This window comes from Podarcis tiliguerta, assembly GCF_965153285.1.
Source record: "Podarcis tiliguerta genome assembly, chromosome: 9".
In the NCBI taxonomy this organism is placed as follows: domain Eukaryota; kingdom Metazoa; phylum Chordata; class Lepidosauria; order Squamata; family Lacertidae; genus Podarcis; species Podarcis tiliguerta.
In genome coordinates this window covers 24,293,733-24,314,176 of record NC_139542.1, presented here as the reverse complement: position 1 = coordinate 24,314,176, position 20,444 = coordinate 24,293,733, and the positions used below count along the sequence as shown (strand labels likewise).

General features: G+C 42.2%; 2 protein-coding genes across 10 annotated transcripts in view; both read right to left on the bottom strand.

Moving 5' to 3' along the window:
* The window catches only part of EGF (epidermal growth factor), a 41,511-nt gene extending 37,992 nt beyond the window's left edge, over window positions 1-3,519 (bottom strand). For 2 of the 3 annotated variants that reach the window (XM_083456757.1, XM_083456759.1), the window contains exon 1: window positions 2,769-3,140. In XM_083456757.1, the coding sequence (XP_083312883.1) occupies window positions 2,769-2,889 (121 nt within the window). In that variant the 5' untranslated portion in view covers window positions 2,890-3,140. Of the gene's footprint in view, window positions 1-2,768; window positions 3,141-3,371 lie in introns of those variants that run through there. The other variant, XM_083456758.1, reaches the window with a different exon arrangement.
* Window positions 3,520-9,139: 5,620 nt separating this feature from the next.
* On the bottom strand, window positions 9,140-20,282 carry LRIT3 (leucine rich repeat, Ig-like and transmembrane domains 3). 7 transcript variants are annotated; one of them, XM_083457734.1, is made up of 4 exons: window positions 19,819-20,282; window positions 15,311-15,801; window positions 11,592-11,897; window positions 9,140-10,788 (listed from the first exon to the last, which is right to left on the bottom strand). In XM_083457734.1, the coding sequence occupies exons 2-4, from the start codon at window positions 15,774-15,776 to the stop codon at window positions 9,710-9,712; spliced, it is 1,851 nt and encodes a 616-aa protein (XP_083313860.1). In that variant the 5' UTR covers window positions 15,777-15,801; window positions 19,819-20,282; the 3' UTR covers window positions 9,140-9,709. The 7 variants fall into 7 exon arrangements, with proteins under 7 accessions (XP_083313860.1, XP_083313856.1, XP_083313857.1 ...); XM_083457730.1 differs by lacking the exon at window positions 19,819-20,282 and adding an exon at window positions 19,120-19,811; XM_083457731.1 differs by lacking the exon at window positions 19,819-20,282 and adding an exon at window positions 18,365-19,109.
* Window positions 20,283-20,444: the final 162 nt, after the last annotated feature.

Below are 20,444 nucleotides of genomic sequence, written 5' to 3'. Positions count from 1 at the left end.
CTCTTAGGGAGAACAAAAGTTTCCTACAATGCTCTGGCAGGCAGCGCAGAATGGAAGAATGAGGTTCTGCTCCCAGCTCAAAGGCCTCTTTATGCCATCTCAGCAGAGGGTCTTAAGAATGAGCAAAAACGATGAATCATGTCATTGCAATGCTAGTAGCCAGTCCTTAGCATCTTTATACACAAGCAACCTCATTTACCAAGAGTCCGAAAAAAAGACCCAGTTAGAGAAGGTGAAGAAGCATTAGTATGCCTGTCAGGGAGGCAGAGTCCACATTGGTGTATTGTGAAGTGAGCCAGAGTCTGCCCTTGTTTATTTCCTCCCTAATGCCAAGGCCTATACAGTATGATAGCAATATTCAGCTATTCCAAATTTAGGTTGCTACATGCTGCTGCTGAGTGTTATCTGCTGTGCTGCTGCAAGTTTCTTGCCACCCCCTCTCCCCTACTCTTCTTTTCAATTTCAAATCATATGCTGAGGAGAAAATATACTTCATGTTAATGCAGATGCATTTTACCTCACCTCCAAAAGACTGTGGCTGTGCAAACATTATTTGAAGCATGTTCGAAGCACATTTCCTCCCTCTCCAAAGGATTGTGGGCACTATACATAGTTTCTTAGGGGTTGCTGGGAATTTTAACTCTGTGAGAGGTACTCTATGGTGCCCAGAATTCTTTGTGAGGTGGAAATGTGCTTCAAATGTGCTTTAAATGTATAACGTTTATGCAGCCTCAGTCTTTTGGAGGTGAGGTATGAGGGACCTCAAATACTGTGGTGTCTTTATGATATATGGTTTATTTACACACATATACAACTTTACTACAATGAAGAGGCTCACACCTCAAGAGGTGTTGCTTCTCCCATAGCCACAGCCTTGAATTCCAGCAGAAACGAAGCATGTCTCTGCCTCACAGGCTTCTGCCTGCCGCCTGCTTCTAGCTCAGTCCTGGCTTTTGTACTTCTAACTACCAGCCAGTTGAGGGAGGTGGCACACCCATTTGATATCTGGCCAAAGTCTCTTCCTTTGTTGCCTTAATGGCCTACCTGTACATAGACTATTACCAAGAAATTGACCAGGCTATTCCAGCAATTGAATCTTTGCTATCAGGAATTGGAAGGGACTCGGGCACACAACCTAACTCCTGCCCCCAGATTCACAACACAATGTTTACCCAGATGCTGCACTCTGATTCACAATTTTCTGATTGGTGGTCCTTTTTTTCTTTTTGAGCAATGCTAAGTTTTATCTGCGGACGCGAGTGGCGCTGTGGGTAAAACCTCAGTGCCTAGGGCTTGCCGATTGCATGGTTGGCGGTTCGAATCCCCGCGGTGGGGTGAGCTCCCGTCTTTCGGTCCCAGCTCCTGCCCACCTAGCAGTTCAAAAGCACCCCCGGGTGCAAGTAGATAAATAGGTACCGCTTTATAGCGGGAAGGTAAACGGCGTTTCCGTGTGCTGCGCTGGCTCGCCAGCTGCAGCTTCGTCACGCTGGCCACGTGACCCGGAAGTGTCTTCGGACGGCACTGGCCCCCGGCCTCTTAAGTGAGATGGGCGCACAACCCTAGGGTCGGACACGACTGGCCCGTACGGGCAGGGGTACCTTTACCTTTACCTTTAAGTTTTATCTACGATACATAGTTTCATTCTGTTTTTAGTCAGCTTTTTAAAAGTTTTATTTGATTGTTAATGTTGCACTTCTATATGAATTTATATTGAGTTTCCCCATTATTATCTCTTATGTCTTTTTTGCATTAAGCAGCATGGAAATTTCATGAACAAACAAACAGTGTGGGCAGTAAACAAAAGGACCTCATGCAACATCTATAATGGACTCCCATCCTGACTGTTAAATCCTGCCTTTTGTGGATTTGAACTAAATGTAGAATTATTCCCAAGATCAGTGTCTTCATAGGGTCTTGAACTGCAAAAATTAAACTTGTAGTGGATAAAATGGTCATATGAATTCACCTTCAGTTTAAGGAAATCAAAGGATTGCTAGTATGTAGGCCTTTTTAAAAAAACACCCCAGTGATGGAGAAGCAACACACCTTTCAACTATTTGATCCATCTGATGAGAGCTCTTATTGCTATGGTTTTAGCTTTCATGGGTTTTGAAACACTTCTCAATAAAGATATCTCAGAGGCAAATCCTGCTGAGTTAATGGGATTTACTCCCAAGTAAGCATGCGTATGATTGCAGCCAATATCTATTATATTTACACTGCAGACTTACATTCCTTGGAAATGGTAGTTCTGTGAGAGGGGAATAGGCATCTTTCACAGATAATACTCAATGGCAAATTACTGTTTCCAGTATTCTTATGGGGAAGCAAGAACTCTTAAAGTGGTAGAAAGAAAATCAATAAAAGCTTTTTGAGTTGTTCAAGAAACAATTGCTGCAAATGTGTTACTCCAAGGCACATATGAACCTAACTTCCATGAAATGTATCAATACTAATGTCTCCAAACCCACACACCCCCTCACCCAAATATTTCTCCTGCATGCTTTTGTTTTGTTATTTTTTCTGACAAGTTTCTTGGCAGACGTCTCAAAGCACCTGTTACTATTCCACTGGAAACTTATCAAGGTTGTAGTCCTAGCTATTTCTTCTAAAAATGCACAGCAAACATAGCAGAGACTTCAAAGAATAAAGGCACATAAACATGGTTTCTTTTTAAGAAAATAGCGTTGAACGAAAAAGCACCGCATTGCTAAGCCTCTTAACTGACCTGACGTTTGGAAGGGGGGGGGAGGGACCAATTCACTCACCTACACAAGAGGAATTTTCCTTCTGCGTTTGGTATCCTCTGGGACAGCTCCAGAGCTTCTCAGCTGACAGACTGACCAAACTGATTTTAAAAGCCACAAGCAAAAGATCTGTGAGCAACATAGTCTTGACCCACTTTTTCAGTGTCGGTAGGACAGGCGAGACTGCTCAATTTCAGGCATCTTCAAGATAAAAAAAAAAGCAGGTGTCCTCATTCCCAAGGTTCATCAACGACAGCAGAGACACATCACCTCCCAGCTCAATTCCGTGGTCTGGCTAAACTTGACACTAGGAGAGCAGAGGGGCTGGCTGACTCCAGTTCTCACCCTCAAAGAAATTCCAGGGTGATCTCTTCTTTGCTCATGCACACACTTCTTCTTCTGCCTTCTTTTTTTTTTTTTTTTTTTTTGGAAGTGAAGTATGAAATGCCTAACCCCCTCGTTACAAAATTAACATGGCTTAAAAAAAACAAAAAGTGCTACTGCAAAATTCAATACCAAGACAATGAATTTGTTGCAGGTTTATATGGATATACAAAGGCACTAATTTTTAAAGTAATCTTTACACTGTAATCCCCAAAAGATAGATCCCATTTTTGTACGCACGCTGGAATGATGGTCCTTCTCTTCCTACAGCTTCTTGCCCACCCCCTCTTTCTTGTATTGTTAGTGCCACTTGAGTGAAGCTTGTGTTTGCAAATAGAACTGTAGCCAGCTCCATGGTCCAGGGAAGTTAGGCAATGCATAGCTAGACAATCGCTCCCAGTTAATTGCCTATTTGAAGGAAAAGAGAAAGGGAAAAGAGAGGGGAAGCAGCAGCATGGTGTAGTGATTTAGTGTGTTGGACAAGGACCTTGGAGACTAGGGTTCAAATCTCCACTCAGCTCAGGTGTGAGAGAAGGAGCACAGAGATTAGGTGGGCAGGATGGTGTGGCAGGGGACGTCCTGCTTTGCCCTCCCAAAATGTTGGAGGATATGCAGCCTCCAGTATTGCTGAAGAATGCTGCATGCTGACTCTGGGCCTGGAGGGGCGCCCAATAGTTTGGTAGGCAAACCGCAGCAAAATTGTGCCTAAGATGGGCCCAAGATGAGAGCCAGCGTGGTGTAGTGGTTAAGAGTGGTGGACTCATAATCTGGTGAACCGGGTTTGATTCCCCGCCCCTCCACATGCAGCTGCTGGGTGACCTTGGGCCAGTCACACTTCTCTGAAGTCTCTCAGCCCCACTCACCTCACAGAGTGCTTGTTGTGGGGGAGGAAGGGAAAGGAGATTGTTGGCCGCTTTGAGACTCCTTAAGGTAGTGTAATAAAGTGGGATATCAAATCCAAACTCCTCCTCCTCCTCTTCTTCTTCTTCTGTCACTTGGAACCAGGGCTTCTTTCTCACAACAGGCTTGGGGACCTTTTTTAGGCCTGAAAGATTCCTCTCATGGGCAAACATCCAGACCAGAGGCAAATGGGGGCAGAGCAGATGGATGGTACTCTTACTCTTACACACACACCCACCCTCCATTTTCCAACTAGGCAAGCAAGAGCCATTATCACAGTTCAAGGACACATTCCAGCCAGGCAAAAATACTCAAGGATGATGCAGCCTATGGGGTAGTTTGCAAATTGGGAAAGTCCTGAAACCCAAATGAGCAGGTTGGGAGAAATGCATTTGGTCCCCAGCCTTGAGATTCTCCACCCCTGTCTTAGGGCTGTCAGACACCTATGGCCCTTTAGCCTGATCAGACAAGCTGCTGTCTTGTCAGTGCCTCTTTGCTAACATTGAAGTCTCAGTCTCTTGGGTCCTCTAAAATTAATTTGCTCTTGAATAGACACAGCTCCTTGTTATCTTCCAGGCCTTTGTTTCCAAATATTGCAGAATGGGTTGAGCATGACACCTAAACATGACTTGAACTCTTGAAGGAGCATCTCCACCCCCATTGTACAGCCCGGACACTGTGGTCCAGCTCCAAGGGCCTTCTGGCAGTTCCCTCACTGCGAGAAGGAACCAGGCAGAGGGTCTTCTCGGTAGTGGCGCCTGCCTGGTAGAATGCCCTCCCATCAGATGTCAAGGAAATAAATAACTATTCAACTTTTAGAAGACATCTGAAGGCAGCCCTGTACAGAGAAGTTTTTAATAGTTGGTGTTTTACTGTGTTTTTTAATATTTTGTTGGGAGCCACTCAGAGTGGCTGGGAGAACCTGGTCAAATGGGCAGCATATAAATAATAAAATATAACAACAACAGCAATAATTCTGTGCTTCCTGATTTGCTCATCTCTAAAGAAGTATTTTAGTACATTAGTTAGTTGAGACCCTTCAGGCAACTCCTTGTGAAATGTGAAGTATATTATTATATGATTAGCAGCATGATACAAGTCCCATTGAGTTCAGTAGGGCTTACTTCCAGGGACATGGGCCTAGGACTGGGGTCTGGAATTGCACAACACAGCAGCTGGCAATCCTGGCAGCACCCAGGAGATGCCGCAGCTGTACATGGAGCCATTCCTAGGAACACTAGCTTTGTTGACCTTAACTGACAGAAACTGATAAGCGTGTACTCTTGGAAACGAAGAAATAGCATGAAATAGCAGATTAGAAACTGTGCCACTAACAGCAATGGCACGAAACTGTTTCATTGTTGTTTATAAATCAGTGCACACTAAATCTCCTGTTTATGTAATCCATTCCATCCATTACTGGAGAGATAGGAAACCTTTTGCAGCCCATGGTGGGTGTGTCCAGAGGCAAAAGTCAGCAAAGCCATGAATGTAAATGGTTTTGTGGCACTCTCTTTTCGTCTTCTTTTTAAAATGTAGTAGCAATCCCCCACAGCAGCAATTTTGTGACCCATAGCGCTTCCTCAAAATTCCAGATATGTCCACTGACTCAAAATGGTTGATAACCCCTGGCATAGATGATCTAAATAAATAAATCAGGTTCTGGGCAGTAACATTACACAGCTAAGATAAGGTGTGTTATTAAAACAGGCTAGAAACTATTACAGTTACTTTAGGAGTGAACTGTGTTTCACCCGGAGATGATACTGTTAAGAGGAGATATCACAGCCACCTTCAAATATCTAGTGGCTATGACTTTGATGATAGAATAAATTTGATTCTATTGCTCCTGGGAGAAGGACCTGACTCAAACAGTTCAAATTACAGGAGTGGAAATTTTTCAACTAATCCAAGAAGACCACTGTTTGACAGTGAAACAGACTGCTTTGGAAAGGTAGTGAGAGTTGACCTTTGTTAGAGCCTTTTAAGCAGAGCTCTGGGTTGCCTACTTAACAGGGATGGAATAGCAGCAGATTTCCAGAAGGAACCTTGGAGACAGGGATGGGGCAGAGGAGGAGATTTGATTCAGTTCACATTTAAAAGTGAACTTACCTAATTTGCACTTTCTGAAATAATACACGAACCAAAACACAGTAATCAAATGAAATTTGCACTTCTTTGCCATTTGCAGTGCAATTCTCTACCCAAGTACCGTAGTTTGTACGAAAATGCATATACCATGGTAAAGTGTGCATTAAAATGCATATATTATTGAACGTAGTATTAAAAACTGCATTAAATGAGGGGGAAATTCCTTCCAAAAATATCAGGCAAATTGGCATACAAAAATGTGTGTATTAAGGGAAATTCACACTAAAATGCAGGTGAATTTTCAAGAGGACTTTTGTGAGGGCTTTCTTTTAAAAATGCAAACTGATGTGAAAATATGGAGAACGTAAAACTGGAAAAACTGACAGTCAGAAACTGAAATTGACATATCCACCAATCCCTACCCAGTAGTTCCTTCTAACTCACTTCCGCACCAAACATTTAGGTGATTTATACTGCTTTAACAGTCATGGCTCCCCCCCCCCCCAAAGAATCCTGTGAACTGTTGTTTGTTAAAAGTGCTGGGAATTGTAGCTGTGAGAGGGAAACAGCAATTCCCAGGATTCTCTGGGTGAAGCAATATGCATTAACTGTGCATTAAATGTATGTGTGGATGTGACAGATGATTCTCCACAACTGGGATGAGAAAGTTGAGGTATAAAATGCACTGTGGAGGAAGTGTTTCACCTTGCGAAGCAAACAAATCCAGGATAAGATATAGTGCACTAGCAATGGCCAAGTCTTGTTTATTTCAAGACAGTCTGAGACCCACATTCTCCTAACATTAGCTCATTGTGAACAGTACCTTTACTACAAAAAGTTCAAGTGAAAAAGGGTGAAACTTGGCATAAACTAGGTAACTCAATGCTGGGCATAATTAAAAAGCAATTGTAAGTAAAACATATATTTAAATAATGGCTTTATTTCTAATCAGGAAGTGAGATAGTTTTGTTCCAAATTAGGCCAGATTCAGTTGCATCTGTGGAAAATAAGTGAGATGCTTTGAGGTCAATATGAAAAGAAACAGGATGACATATCATTCCATCAAACTCAACTATGAGGTCTTTGAATGCCTTTTCCATTTGCGGTCAATGCTTAATTTGAATTTTGATGAAACAGGATTTTTTTTAAAAAAAACCTACCTGAAAATATTCCAGATAACATTTATGGGGAGTGTATCTTATTTTTGAGATATTTTGCTTTCTGTTTATTCATTGGATGAAACTTTGTTTTTTAAATAATATCTATTATTATTTTGACTTGATCAGATAGATATAATTCTCAATGCACCTCCAAACTGATCTGTCCTTATGAAGCTAGAGTTTTATTAGAAAACCTTTTTCTCCCACCTAAAATTAGATCCCAAGGAAGGAGAACCTCTTTGGAAACCGGGCCCAAAGTCAGGATGATTTGTTAACCAACATCTTCAACGCTGCTTTTCAGTGCTGCATCCAACACTTCTAGATTATCCTGGAGTTCCTGGGTCCCTGGAAGTGGACCCTTTCAACAAGGTTTTAGTTGCAGCAATTGTAAGCAGTACAACACCGCTTTCAAGTTAACAGTTCTAAAGGTCTTTAATGACAGACATGTGGATAAGCCTTCAACAACATACCAAGCTATGCTACTGATAAAATTGGGACCCAAAGTCTGTAAAGTATGTATTCAGGGGAAACTAGTTGATATGGAAACTGAACATGCTCTGTCTTCATTGAGCTATGTTTTGAATCATCCCCAATAGGAGTTTCTAAAGATGTTTGTACTTCTGCCAACTCTGGAGTTTCCCGCAGCCTGCTGACATTACTCTCTTGTGCAGATAATGTTGCTTAACATAAATCTGGAGTGGCACCGACATCTGAACATTGGAAAGAGAAGGGAAAATGTTTTGCATTGCCAAGGGTATCCCTGGCCTTGAAAACCTATTATTTTTTTAATAATAATAATAATAATAATATACAGGATTAGACAAAAATAATGGAGTAATAATGGTCTGCCAACTGCTATAAGTCATGACAGCTGAAATGGACCTTCCACAGTCCACAGCTGAATTGCAGGTGCTGAGGGAAAGCAATGAGGGAGAGCTAGTCTTGCCTATATCGAAATATCTACCTCAGAAGGCCTATTTCAGTGCCTGTCTGTAAAGGCTTTAAATTGGTTAGCACACTTAACAGGGCCATCTCAGCAGTGGCTCTGCAACTAGAAGCCAATTCCCCATCTCTTTTCTCAAACAGTTTTGATTGGGGTGGGGAATGAGAGACGGTAGTTAACTATTATGGTATTGCTGAATGATTTTTTTCTACTTGTGGTTTTAATGTTGGTTTATCATTGCTTGGCTGTGTTTTAAAAGGTTTTATTGAATGGATTTGTATTTTAAAATAGTGCAAGCTGCTCTGTGGAAGATTTCTTCCAGAAGGGAAGGAGAAACCCCTTAAATAAACAAACAAGCAAAACAAACATGCCCTGCTATGTACCTTTAGACATCTGGATCAAAATTTGTTTGATCAAATTTACCTTGATTTCCTCTTATATCTTTAGCACCTATGTCTAACCTGGATTGCAGTGTAAATTAGGAATATATTACTGTAGCTATCTTCTATGCTAGCTGCCACCAAGTCCCTCCAGATGTTGGAAACATCAACTCTCATCACCTCCAACCAACATGAATGTGTTGGCAGGCAGGCAGGCAGGCAGAAATGAGAGTTGTAGTACAAAACATCTGGAGAGCCCTATTTTGGGGAGGCTATTATGCACTTCTGTATAACAAAACACTTGTATCTTACAAAATTCTATATATTCATCCTTTCCTTAAATTCAGAATGCAGATAAAACTTCTCCCATCATATACAGCTGACGCATAATTTCTCACAAGGAAAAAAAAGCCATGAATTTTGACTAAGTGGGTTGGATCCACAGTAAGTTAGTTACCCTTCCCTTCCTTTGAAATGAATGGGACCTAAGTAGGTCACTTAGTCTAGATCCAACCTGCATATCAAACCTGCATATCAAAACAAGGTATTATTTAATGTTCAACTGTGTTCTACAACACAAACCACGTTTTTATCACCAGACATCTCGCCCACAATTCAAAAAGCAGAATTAAACCAACGAATCCACACTTATTTCAATGAGTTGTGCTGGATTGTGGCCCTTTTATCTGTCAAATGTCCAAGCATAGAAATCTAACATTTTAACTTCACATGAAAAATGTATTTTTTAATGCCTATTAATCTAAAGTTAGTTTATATAAAAACAAGAAACATAGATAGCAATGGACAGGCTGGTGGTACATGTTTTACACAAAATCTTTCATTTGAACAAGAGCAAATTCATAAAAAGACAGAATATAAACAGGCAGAATGCTTCAAAAATAATACAAAAGTTCAAAAATGTCACTTTTAAAGAGGCATTCCCCCCTATATGTCCCACCAAAGACGATTCTGATTTCTATTCAGTGCTGCTGTGCTTAATCCTCACATTTTATAACCGGCACTGATCCAGCATCTGAAACAAGGCTGCAGTCACTCCCCTATTCCCCAGTAGGGATCTTCAGATGGTCCACAGAACACCCAGAGTCAGCAGAGGTACTCTGACCTTGAGCCTTCACTTTTGAAGGTCATCTGAGAATCCATACTTGACCTAGAACACAGCAGTAGTCTTTCTGACTCATCGGTATTCCGCCGAGCCCAAAGCTCCCCACCTGCCACCACGGAACGTGGTTTGAGGGAAAGGGTTTCAAATTTGACGTAAGTCTCTTTTTCAAGGTCATCTTCCCTGACAGGTTTGGGTTTCCTGTGAAGCATTAAGACTTTATACAGTAAGAAAAATATCAATGGTAAGACAACGGCACAGGCCACCCCACCAGCTACCAGCAAAATGGGAATCTGATAATCATCTTCCATGGTAATTCCATCAGTGGAGAAAATGATGCATTGGTCCTTCGTAGGTGGGGTCCCTTTGGGAACAACACAGGCCATATATTGTGTGCTGGGTTCCAAACCATCTATGGTGACTTTGTTTTTCGAGGGGTCTGTGCTCAGGGGCAGCATGTCTTTCTCCCCATACTTTGAGTACAACACAGTCAAAGAAGAGTTGCTTGTGACATTGGCAGTTTTCCATGTTAAGGTCACTCTTTCATCAGTTTCAGGAATTACTCTTAGGTTTTTTACTGCACCGTTTTTTTCAGCTCCTGCTGCTGCGCTGAGGGATGTCCCGTCATCCTTCTTGCTGACATCACCTGGTTGTTTCTTGCCTCCGTTTGTATTTGATTTGGCGTTCTTTCTTCCATCTGGCATTGACTTGGGTGGTTTTTTGTCGCTGCTTCTGTCAGTTGTAGGGCTTTCACTGGTAGCCATTGTTGTAGGAGACGTGGTGCTTGTAGGCAATGTTGAAGGAGAAGCGGTGGTTGCATTCAAGGGTTCTTGTTTGACCTCTTCCTGGGTGGTGTTTTGCTGGTCTGTTCCAGTCTTTTTCCCATACTTTTGTGGAGAAACAGTTGTGGTGACAACGCCAACAACAGTGACTGTAACAGCAGCTTCTGACATTCCAGCCAAATTTTTGGCCTTGCATCTGTAGTCACCTGCATCCTTGTAGGAAATGCCTGTCAAGCTGATGATGGACCATCTTACACCTTCACCAGGACTTTCTTGAATAACTGGAAAACAATTCAATGCAGGTGAGTGTGATAACCTGAACACGAAGCAGCAGCATTCATACTACCTTAGTGTGCTTCTTGTAGTGTTACAACATACATTTCAAATGACAAGGAGCTTTTTTCATAGGGCTACAACATTTCACTGATTAAGATCAATCAGTTGATTAAGGTCAACCTGTTAAAAACTGTTAAGTCTGATTATTCAGACACCATCTTAGAAGAAACATTTCTCCTGCAGTATATCGTATTTTAATCCAAAATCCACTGGACTCTGTGGGACTTGATTCTAAACAAATATATGCAAGGGTGGGCTGTAAATCTGTTTCAGGTATGTGAAACTGGTTGAATGGCACAGGATCCAAGTCAGCCCTACATCCATTGATCTATAAAAACTGATTTCTTGTTCTGCCTCTCAGACCAGCAGCATCCAATAAAAAAGATCTAATACATTTCTAAAAGGAAACACAGCCCCTGGGTAAGTGCCTGGAAGCCCTGGAATTTCACACCGCTTGGAGACTGGGGTGGTGTTCAACATAAGGAAGGAGAGGGCAGCAGGAGAAACATCATTCATATCCCTGCCATCCATTTCACCACACTTCCTCTCTACACATGAGTAATGCACGAAGAGGGCTATAGTGGCTGGCCAAGACTACCTAGTGAGCTTCATGGCTGAGTGGGCATTTGAACTCCAGCCCACCACTCTTGATGACTACACCCCTATTTTGGTTCTCAGTGATCTCACAGGTCACTGTCAACTCAAGGTAAAATGACCTATAGTCTCCCTTTTGCTTGAGACTCAATACCTGTATAGTTCACCGGCACATTGTCTGACCTAACCCAGGTGAGTTGTGGGGTGGGGTAGCCAGTTGCATCACAGCGCAGTAGGACGTTGCTTCCCAGGGGCGAGGTGATCTTTGTGGCCGAAGTCATGACGGATGGTTTCAAGCACTGTTCCAGCTCTGCTCTTTGGAACAAAATCCCAGCCAGGCTCTCAGGTCCACTGCAAGCCACAAAAGGGTCCAGAAGCAAAATGGCGGTATCCACAATTTTGGAAAATTCAATTAGCTTGGAAATCCGACAGTCACAATACCATGGGTTGTCTTGCAAGCCTGAAAACAGAAGAACAGTATGCTCATAGTCTTGCTAGCAATGCAACTCAGTGTACATATTGCTGGCTTAAAACACAGCTAGGCCGTTCTTTTTCTCAATTCAGATAAAAGCTAGCTTTGGAGAAACACAATATTTCATAAGAAATGACAGGGAAGGGCCATAGCTCAGTGGCAGGGGTTCTGGTTTTCTATAGTGGCCAACTGAATGCCTTCCAGAGATCCACAAGCATGAGGAAAATACCAACCGCCAGCTTCTGCGGGCAACTTGCTTACACAGCCAATGCAGGAAGCTGATGGGCAGAAGAGGTGAAGCCTGCTTTCTGCAGGCATCAGTTACATGGGCAAGTTCTTGGCAGGGATAGGAGCGTAGGAAGCTGCCTTATACCGAGTCAGACCATCGCACAGCTGGGACAAAGGGCAGGGAGCCCAACAGCAGGTAGAGACAATGAAAGGCAGAGCAAGCTAATTCTAGCCTTGTCCCCATCCTCCTCCCTCCTGAGTTTCTACAGGGTCAACTCTGAGACTCGAGAGGAGGAAGCCAACAGGCAGTGCCAGGCCCTAGAGTGGTTGTCAGTAGGAAACTGGGCTTTGAGGACTCAAGGCTCAGGTTGGTGGGTTGTGCCCCATTTGCCCTAACAGAGCAGCCTCCACTAGACACTAGAGGCAATGTCTTAGCAATAAGCCTACAGTGCCAGTCTATCTGGTGCTGTTCTTTTAGCCTCATCCTGCTTCTCATTCTTTAAGCAGCTGAAGTTATGTCTGACAACATTGGGGGGGGGGGGGGAGCTTAAGTTATACCAAGCCAGGCCTTTGATCCATCTAGTTCAGTACTGTCTGCAATGACTGACAGTGACTCTCTAGGATCAGTGGTCTCTCCCAGCACTGTAAGATGAGGACATCTCCCTCCCTCCCTCCCTCTCCCTTCTCCACACCCTGAAATGTTTCTGTCAAGGTGGAAGTCATGGAAGTAAAGGGGACAGATAGCAATGGGCCAACTGCCTGAAATATTTTGAAATATCTTCCCATTGTACTTTCTCCTTTTAGCCCACTCCAAAATTTGAACCACATTACACTTCAGTGAAAAAAGGATGAGTCCCGGTACATCTCACTAACCAATCAATGTCCCCCACCAATCCGTGTGCCTCATTTTGCTGCCTGCTCCCCTTTTCCCTCACACTCAGATGTATCTGTCAGTCGTGACAACTGGAATTGCAAACTCTTAAGTTTGTCCTTACAAGCCCTTTGGGAAGCGTAATAGCTAAGTGCTAAAGCTTCTTCTTTGCATGCAGGTGGTCTCCAGTTCAATCCATGTCATCTCAGGAGAGAACCTCGCCTGACATCCTGGAGAGCTGCTGCCAGTCAGTGTAGACGATACTGATGGACCAATAGTCTGACTCAGTAGAAGGCAGCTTCCTATGTTCACTTAATTCCAAACTTTGATGCTATCATTAGAGTAGAAAGCACCAGTAAATATATTTAAATCTGTGCAGACGGGAAGCCAACCCAAGCATCCAAATTAGAATGAATAATCTGTGAACATGGTTAAAGATTTGAAGAGAGAACAATTGGGGGGGAGGGGTTATAGGGGAGGGAGGGAGGGAGGGAAAAAATTAGGATAAATGAGTAGAATATACTGTAATGCATAACTAATAGGAGGGTGATTTTGATGTATGTTATAGTTAGATTTTCAACTGAATGATTTTGTTGTAAGTTATTCAATGAGCCTGGAGGAAAGTGTGATTATAAAGAATAAGAATAAGAATTTCAAAAAAAAAAACAAAAAAAAACCTCATGCAGATCTGAACATTGAGAAAGGGCCCAGCAGAAAAATTCAGAAAGAATAGGCACTACCGAACAGGAGAAAGAAAGATGGGGAAAGGAGAGACAAAAACAACATTCTAGGCATGAATCTCTATTGCAGCTGATTCAATAAATGAATCCCTAATTCAGGGCAGTGGGGCACCAGCCCCCTTGTGCAGAAACAGTGCAAGGAACCTTAAATGCCTCCCAGAATTTCCAATACTGAGTTTTATTTTAGAATTGGAGATGCAAGACTTTTGTTTTGTTGGCTTTTGGCACTGCCAATTCTGCATGCAAAACAAGATAATTTGTGAGGAGGCACCTGATATTGAATCAGGATCAGCAGCAATGATTTATGAGAAGAGAAGAATCAATCCGCAGGAGAAATGAGAAGTGATTTAAAAGTCATGTGTACAGCATAACCTTCAGAGTGGCGCATTCAGAAACGGGTGCTCAGTTCCAACTATCAAAGGAACAGCACCCTCTGCTGAACAGCGATTTGTACTACCTAAGTTGTCTAGCAAAGTCACCCGCAGGGATAACTTTGGAATTTGGACAACCCAAAAAACCGTGTTTCCCAAAGTATAGTGCATGCATCCCAGGGGATACATGAAAGGGTGTTAAAGGGTGCACAGCAGAATATTTTTATTTTACTTTATCATGGTTAAATCGTATTATTAATACTACCCCCAAGTTATATTTGTCCTAGAAGGGGTATTCAGGTAAGACTAAACTCTCAGCAGGGGTATGCAATTCTTGAAGGATTAGGAAACACTGCTATATAACACATAAAGTTAGCAAACTTATTCTCTGAATGTGGACAACGGTGCATATTTGACCTGGCACATATTTGTATGTGCTACTTGAACAGCCCATCACTGCACAGGAGAAATGTAACAGCAGGCTTTGTGAAACCTCGAGAGTTGCCCCCATATTTTGCCAATGCATATTGTAGAACACATGTGCAAAAGTACAATCTTTAGAGGGGTGGAAAACTAGGGAGCCCACTCCAAAGCTGCTCTGTGAGGAGCTCAAAGGACATGGAATACTGACTGCCTCTTGAAGAAAACAGAAAACTGGGGTTGGGAATTGAATGGAATGTCCTGGAAAAGAGTGAGCAGAATCACATGACACTGCTACATTTTGTTGCAGAACCCACATGTGTGGTTATAATACCAAAGCCAATGACTTTGTGTATGCCCCGCCCCCACCGGATCATGAATGGAACTTTTGTCAGGTCAGTTCCTTTAAGACGCTTAAAGCAAACATGTCACAGCAATGCACATCTGCAGGGGGTTCTGGTCAGCACATCAAAAGCTCACAAGGCACACAAGCAGTGGCAGTGCTTCCCGCTAGTCAGCAAAGCAGACCATAGGAATTGTGGGTGCTCCAATCAACACAATAGACAGCATTGATCAAACTATTCTAACCAAGTTCCAGATCTTGCTGTTCTCACATTCCTTTCATGCTAGAATGCCAAACTAAAATTTAGGGAAACAGCAGTGCAAGAAATGTATGGCCAGAACTATTTTTCAATGGCCCAGGGACTCATTCAAGATTCATGCCAGCTGGCACAGTTCAAAGAAGGAATTTCATGATATTTGCCAGCTTACCTAATATGACCCTCTGTATTATGGAGTCTGCATTCCTGGGTTCTGTGTTTCTGGGCAATCCTGTTTCAGAAAAAGGAAGCAAGATATCCAAGATGTCTGATGGCAGAGAGGTTAATTTGTTGCTAGATATGTCCAGGTAAGTGAGATTCCTCAGATATTTGCCGGCCTCAGCAGGAATGCTGGTCATTAGGTTGTTGTGTAAGTCAAGGGTTCGGAGGTTAGGCATCTCAGCCAAAGATTCCCAAGGGAAACTTGACAGCAAATTCCCATCCAGGCGCAATTCATGCAATAGTTTTAAATTATAGAAGCTGCTCGTGTCAATGTTTGCTATAGAGTTGTAGGTAAGCCACAGGTATTTGAGATCCACCAGGTAGTAGAAGGCTTCAGTCGGGATCTTTCGTATGACAGTCTTTTCTATCCGGAGTTTCACTGTATCCACTGGAACGTTTACAGGTATCTCAAACATATCAGGATCATTGCACAGCACAGACCTAAGGTCAAACAAAAAGAAAGAGGCGATAATGAATTGTTTTCAATGAAGTTTTCAAGGAACCCGATTTCCCTCACAGCTACAGATCTCATAGTAGTTTAACAAACAATCCCATGGAACTCTGGGAGTTTGAGGGTAACAGGGGTCTCCTAACAAACTATAGTTCCCAGGATTCTTTGAGGGAAAGCCATGGCTGTTTAAAGTGGCATGATACTACTTGAAATGTATAGTGTTGATAGGGCCGTAGCACAGTCACATGATGGCAATGGGCCCAAGATGGGCCTTTTCGCTTTGCCATCCTGTGTTGCAGACAGGCATTTTCCTCTTCCTCACCCATCTTCTGCCCTGGCATGTGACAGTGGTTCCACCACTCAGTTAAGCCCCATTGCTGCTAGCCAAGGGCTTGGATTGCAGCCTAACCCAGTCACAGTATAAAGGGGGTTATGATGACCCAGGCTTCCTCAACCTCGGCCCTCCAGATGTTTTAAGACTACAATCCCCATCATCCCTGACCACTGGTCCTGCTAGCTAGGGATCATGGAAGTTGTAGGCCAAAAACATATGGAGGATCGAGGTTGAGGAAGCCTGTAATAACCTTTCAAACCCTCCTGTCAAGTCCGCTCTTTCATTGCAGGTTGATGTTAAGTGAGCAGAGGAGGATGTAGCCCACACGAGAGGAAGTCCACATGGTGCTGAACAACACTGGCTGGGGATGACAGGAATTGGAGACTGAAAACAGATGGCGGCAACCACTCTTCATCCCCACTGGTCTCACACCAAACCGATTGCCTTCAGCGGGTGTTGTGCTCCTTCTGAGGTACACATACAAAGTGCCCATGACACACTTCCTCCAAATTGGGTGGGCACAACAGTCTCAGACACTCACCTGGCTTGATGTTTCAGGCAGATTTACTTGAGCATCAGCTACTCTCCTCAGGTGTAAGAAAAGTCAGAGCTGAGAGGAGGGCAGATGACACTGTCCCTCACTCTACTCCTCTGCTTAACCATGTGCTCCCCTCACCTGCCGTCTGACGGTACAAGAATACCGTCTAGGAACTGATATAGCCCCTCATTTTTTATTTTCTATCTGTCCCTAGGCCACCTTTCAGGGCAAAAGCCCTCACAAGGCAGCTTACATTTAAAACAACAATAAAACCTAACATCACATTTCAATAAAAAATTGATCATTCAAAGCAGCCTAAAACACCACACAGGAAAACAGCATGATACACTTCATAATAATGATGATGATAAAATGTAATCAGACGTGCTATGTGTCCTTTAAGAGAAAGACATCCAAAATAAACTGGTTTTGAAAACCAAGTTATAGCCTCTACTACTAGGGCCATAAGCATATTACTCAGGATTTCAACAAGGCTCAGCACCTCGTGCCTAACAGTCTCATCTGCCGTTTGTGGTATCACCTACCAGAGGCCAGAAGCAGAGGCTAAGCACGATTCAAGAAGGAACATGGGCACGGACAATGCCAGATGACTGACAGCATACATGACTTAACTATTCTTATTAAGCTGCCATAAGGTTGCAGCATATTTGTGCAAGAGAAGAAGAACTGCACAATTCCTAAAGACAAACCCCTTTTCTAACTGACCCCTAATTCCATGAATCTCCAACCAGAGAAAGACTAATGAGTTCACAATAGGATTATGTAAGAACAAATGGTGAAAACGAAACCTTAAATGTGGAGCACCAGAGCCAAAGAACCTTCAAGCACAATTTCTAACATATCTAGACTCAAAAAGCGTCTGGAATGCTTCTGAATTTATTTTCTGAGGGAAGGATTTTCAAAACCACTTCATCTAATTGAGCTGACATTTTGTTCCCTTCCCCCACTTGATGGCATTTGGGAAGATAAGGCAGTGCAAGTCCAAAGCGTATCTACTCCCACTGTAAACCGGTATAAGATTGCAGCGTATCTGTGCAAGAAGAAAAAAGAACTGCAGAAGTCCTAAAACCAAACCCCTTTTCTAGCTAACCATTATATCTGGCTTTAGGAAACTAAAATATATCAAAAAAATAAACTAAATGAGATTTGCATGTGCTGAAAATAACCATCCTCTCATGAATTCCATGAAGCTGCTGAGGCAGGGTCCAAAAAGGCTAAGCCTATCATATTAAAAATATCATTTTAGAAATTCTAGACAGTTGGATTTTTACTTTCATTTGTGTTTTACCTTATGCTGCACCATCCATTATTTCCAACAGTTCTTAACATTTGTTAGTTACTTTAAGCAAATCAAAGTCTCAAAGCCACTCACGATTAAAAAAAACCAGATAAAACCAATTAGAAGTCAACTATTTAGGAAACAATGTAATACAAACTGCAGACGTTTGTATTGCTTTTGTGTCCTTTGTTTCTCCCAAATAAGGTACAATACAACTAAATGAACATTGTTTTCTTTTCCAGACTGAGAATAAAATACATGTTTTGAATCTATCATTACAAATTGTGTTGAAGTTTCCAGACCTTGGCTTCACTCCAGTGGTGTTGCTGAGGACCCCAAACCCCACCAAGGAAACAGGCTTCTGTCAATGGATTGCCCCACCATATTTGCAAATGGTTACTGTGGGGCCACAGAATCCACTGCATCCTGAAGCCTGGGTTGCACAAATAGTTTCTGGCCTACAATCAAGTCCCTCAACCTTCTCTTGGCTCAGTGTACCATCCTTCTCTATTCCGCCAATTATCTGCTTGGAATGGAGCAAAGCTGAAAATTCGTGGGCACGATTGCTCTCATAGAATTCTGGACCTGGATATCAGTATCTTCTTTGTTTCAAACCTGGCTTCCCTACGGAAGGAGTAACTGTAAAAAAGTGATGTGCATTGACTAGATGTTCTTTAAAACTATTTTCAAAATACTGGCATAGCAGAAGGATGTAGATTCTAAGGGCATTTGTACCAAGCAATGAAGGAAACACTTCTAAACTCGCTCACTTACCAGTAAAGCCACAATGAGTATAGTGGGGTTTACTTCTGAGTAGACATGTATAGGCTTGCATTGACATTTCCCCCCTGCAGTTTCAGCCCCCTTTACTGCAATCCAATTAGATCAGACTTTGCGGCCAACTACCCTGCCTATGCACGTAGCTTACTATAAGAGTGCAAAGGGGGGGGGGATTCTAATTTCTCCCCTGGTATATTAATTTGCTACAGAAATAACTTGCAAAGCGCATGAACCACTGTAGCATTTACACCAATCACTAGTAGCATTGGATGTTTTTTTGAAATTTCATCGGCTGCTTTCCTGTGGTTGTACTGAGTAGCATTTTCTTTTGAGCAGAACAGAAATGAAAAGCCTACCTTGTTCCAGTGTCGTCCCCTCTGCCATGATAGATGCAAGTGCACTGAGATGGGCAGAAACTATCGACCTCTTCCAAAAAGCTCATCACAATGCAGACAGCAGCAATCAGATACATGACTTCCTTCCAGGACAATTGATATACCCAAAACCTAAAATCTTTTATTCCTAGGCACTCCCTCTGTGTGCCACGGCTGTGAACATAGGCATCCATTTAGTAAGAGCAGATTACCCTGGATTAACCAAGAGCTGCAGTTACTTAACCTTCAAATGTATTCTGCAAAGGATCAGTTGAAACAGCTCGCTCCTTATTGTGTCAAAGGAGGAATATATTACCTTTAAATTGCAACCATCCTAAAGAGGGACTCTTTAAATATCAAATGAAAAACTGAAATTAAAGTGGGGAAACATCACCAGAATAACTCATAATTTAGACAGCCAATGCAAGTAAAATGCTACCTTTTTATTTTTTAAAAAAATGCTCTATGCTTTGAATAACTGTGAAGCACACCTATATGATGCAGCAAAAATAAAACACCAAATTGGCAGAAGCATATTATGGGGGCAAAAATGCTTTTTGACTGGGTGCTATTGTAAAAGACCAATTATTTTAAATTAACAGCTGAATAAAATTAGCTGTATACAGATGGAGACCCATGAAGCATAAAGGAACTGATAATCATTTAATGAAATATACTTACAATTAGTAGCAGATGGTACCAATAATCTGAGTGCAATAATCTTGAAAAGTGGCTTCCTGTTGATTAAAAACTTAACTGTTTGTCCTTTGCTCTTTTTTAAAAACGATCACATATTTGCTTTTTTTAAAAAGCACAGATTAGCTATCAGATCTAATTACTTTCTTTCAGAATAGTTTTGTAAAAATCACTTTGAAACATGCAAGAACTTGGAAGAGAAGGTGTATTACTCACTACTGTTTTTCTGTTGACATTTGTTTGCTTTTAAGAAAAGAAACAGGAACATTGGCTGTTTAAAAATATATTTGTTACTGTAATATGGTTTATATTCTTGATGAAAATGTACCATCCCCTCCTCCCTCAACCTAACAGGTACAAAACTAATAATTGTGGGAAAGGATATAAACCAGTCAAAAACACTAATCTCTGAAGTCTTGATTTTTATTGATGTTTTATTATAGATACTAAGGGCACACGCCTATGAAATATTGTGCTTGTACAATGAACCACAAGGGTCCTTTTGCTAATACAATGCTGCAGCAGATAGCTTGGCCCCAGGGGTCAGCAACCATACAGCCTGGGCCAGCCAGGACCCTGGTACATCTCGGGGAATAAAATATATGGTGCTT

Excerpts from the sequence above, each read along its gene's own strand:
- LRIT3 (XM_083457730.1), bottom strand. The coding sequence starts at position 19,331 with ATGGATGCCTATGTTCACAGCCGTGGCACACAGAGGGAGTGCCTAGGA. Across the intron at positions 11,898-15,310 it reads AATACAGAGGGTCATATTAG|GCTTGCAAGACAACCCATGG; the intron begins GTAAGCTGGCAA and ends TTCTGTTTTCAG. Across the intron at positions 10,789-11,591 it reads TGTGCCGGTGAACTATACAG|TTATTCAAGAAAGTCCTGGT; the intron begins GTATTGAGTCTC and ends ATTGTTTTCCAG.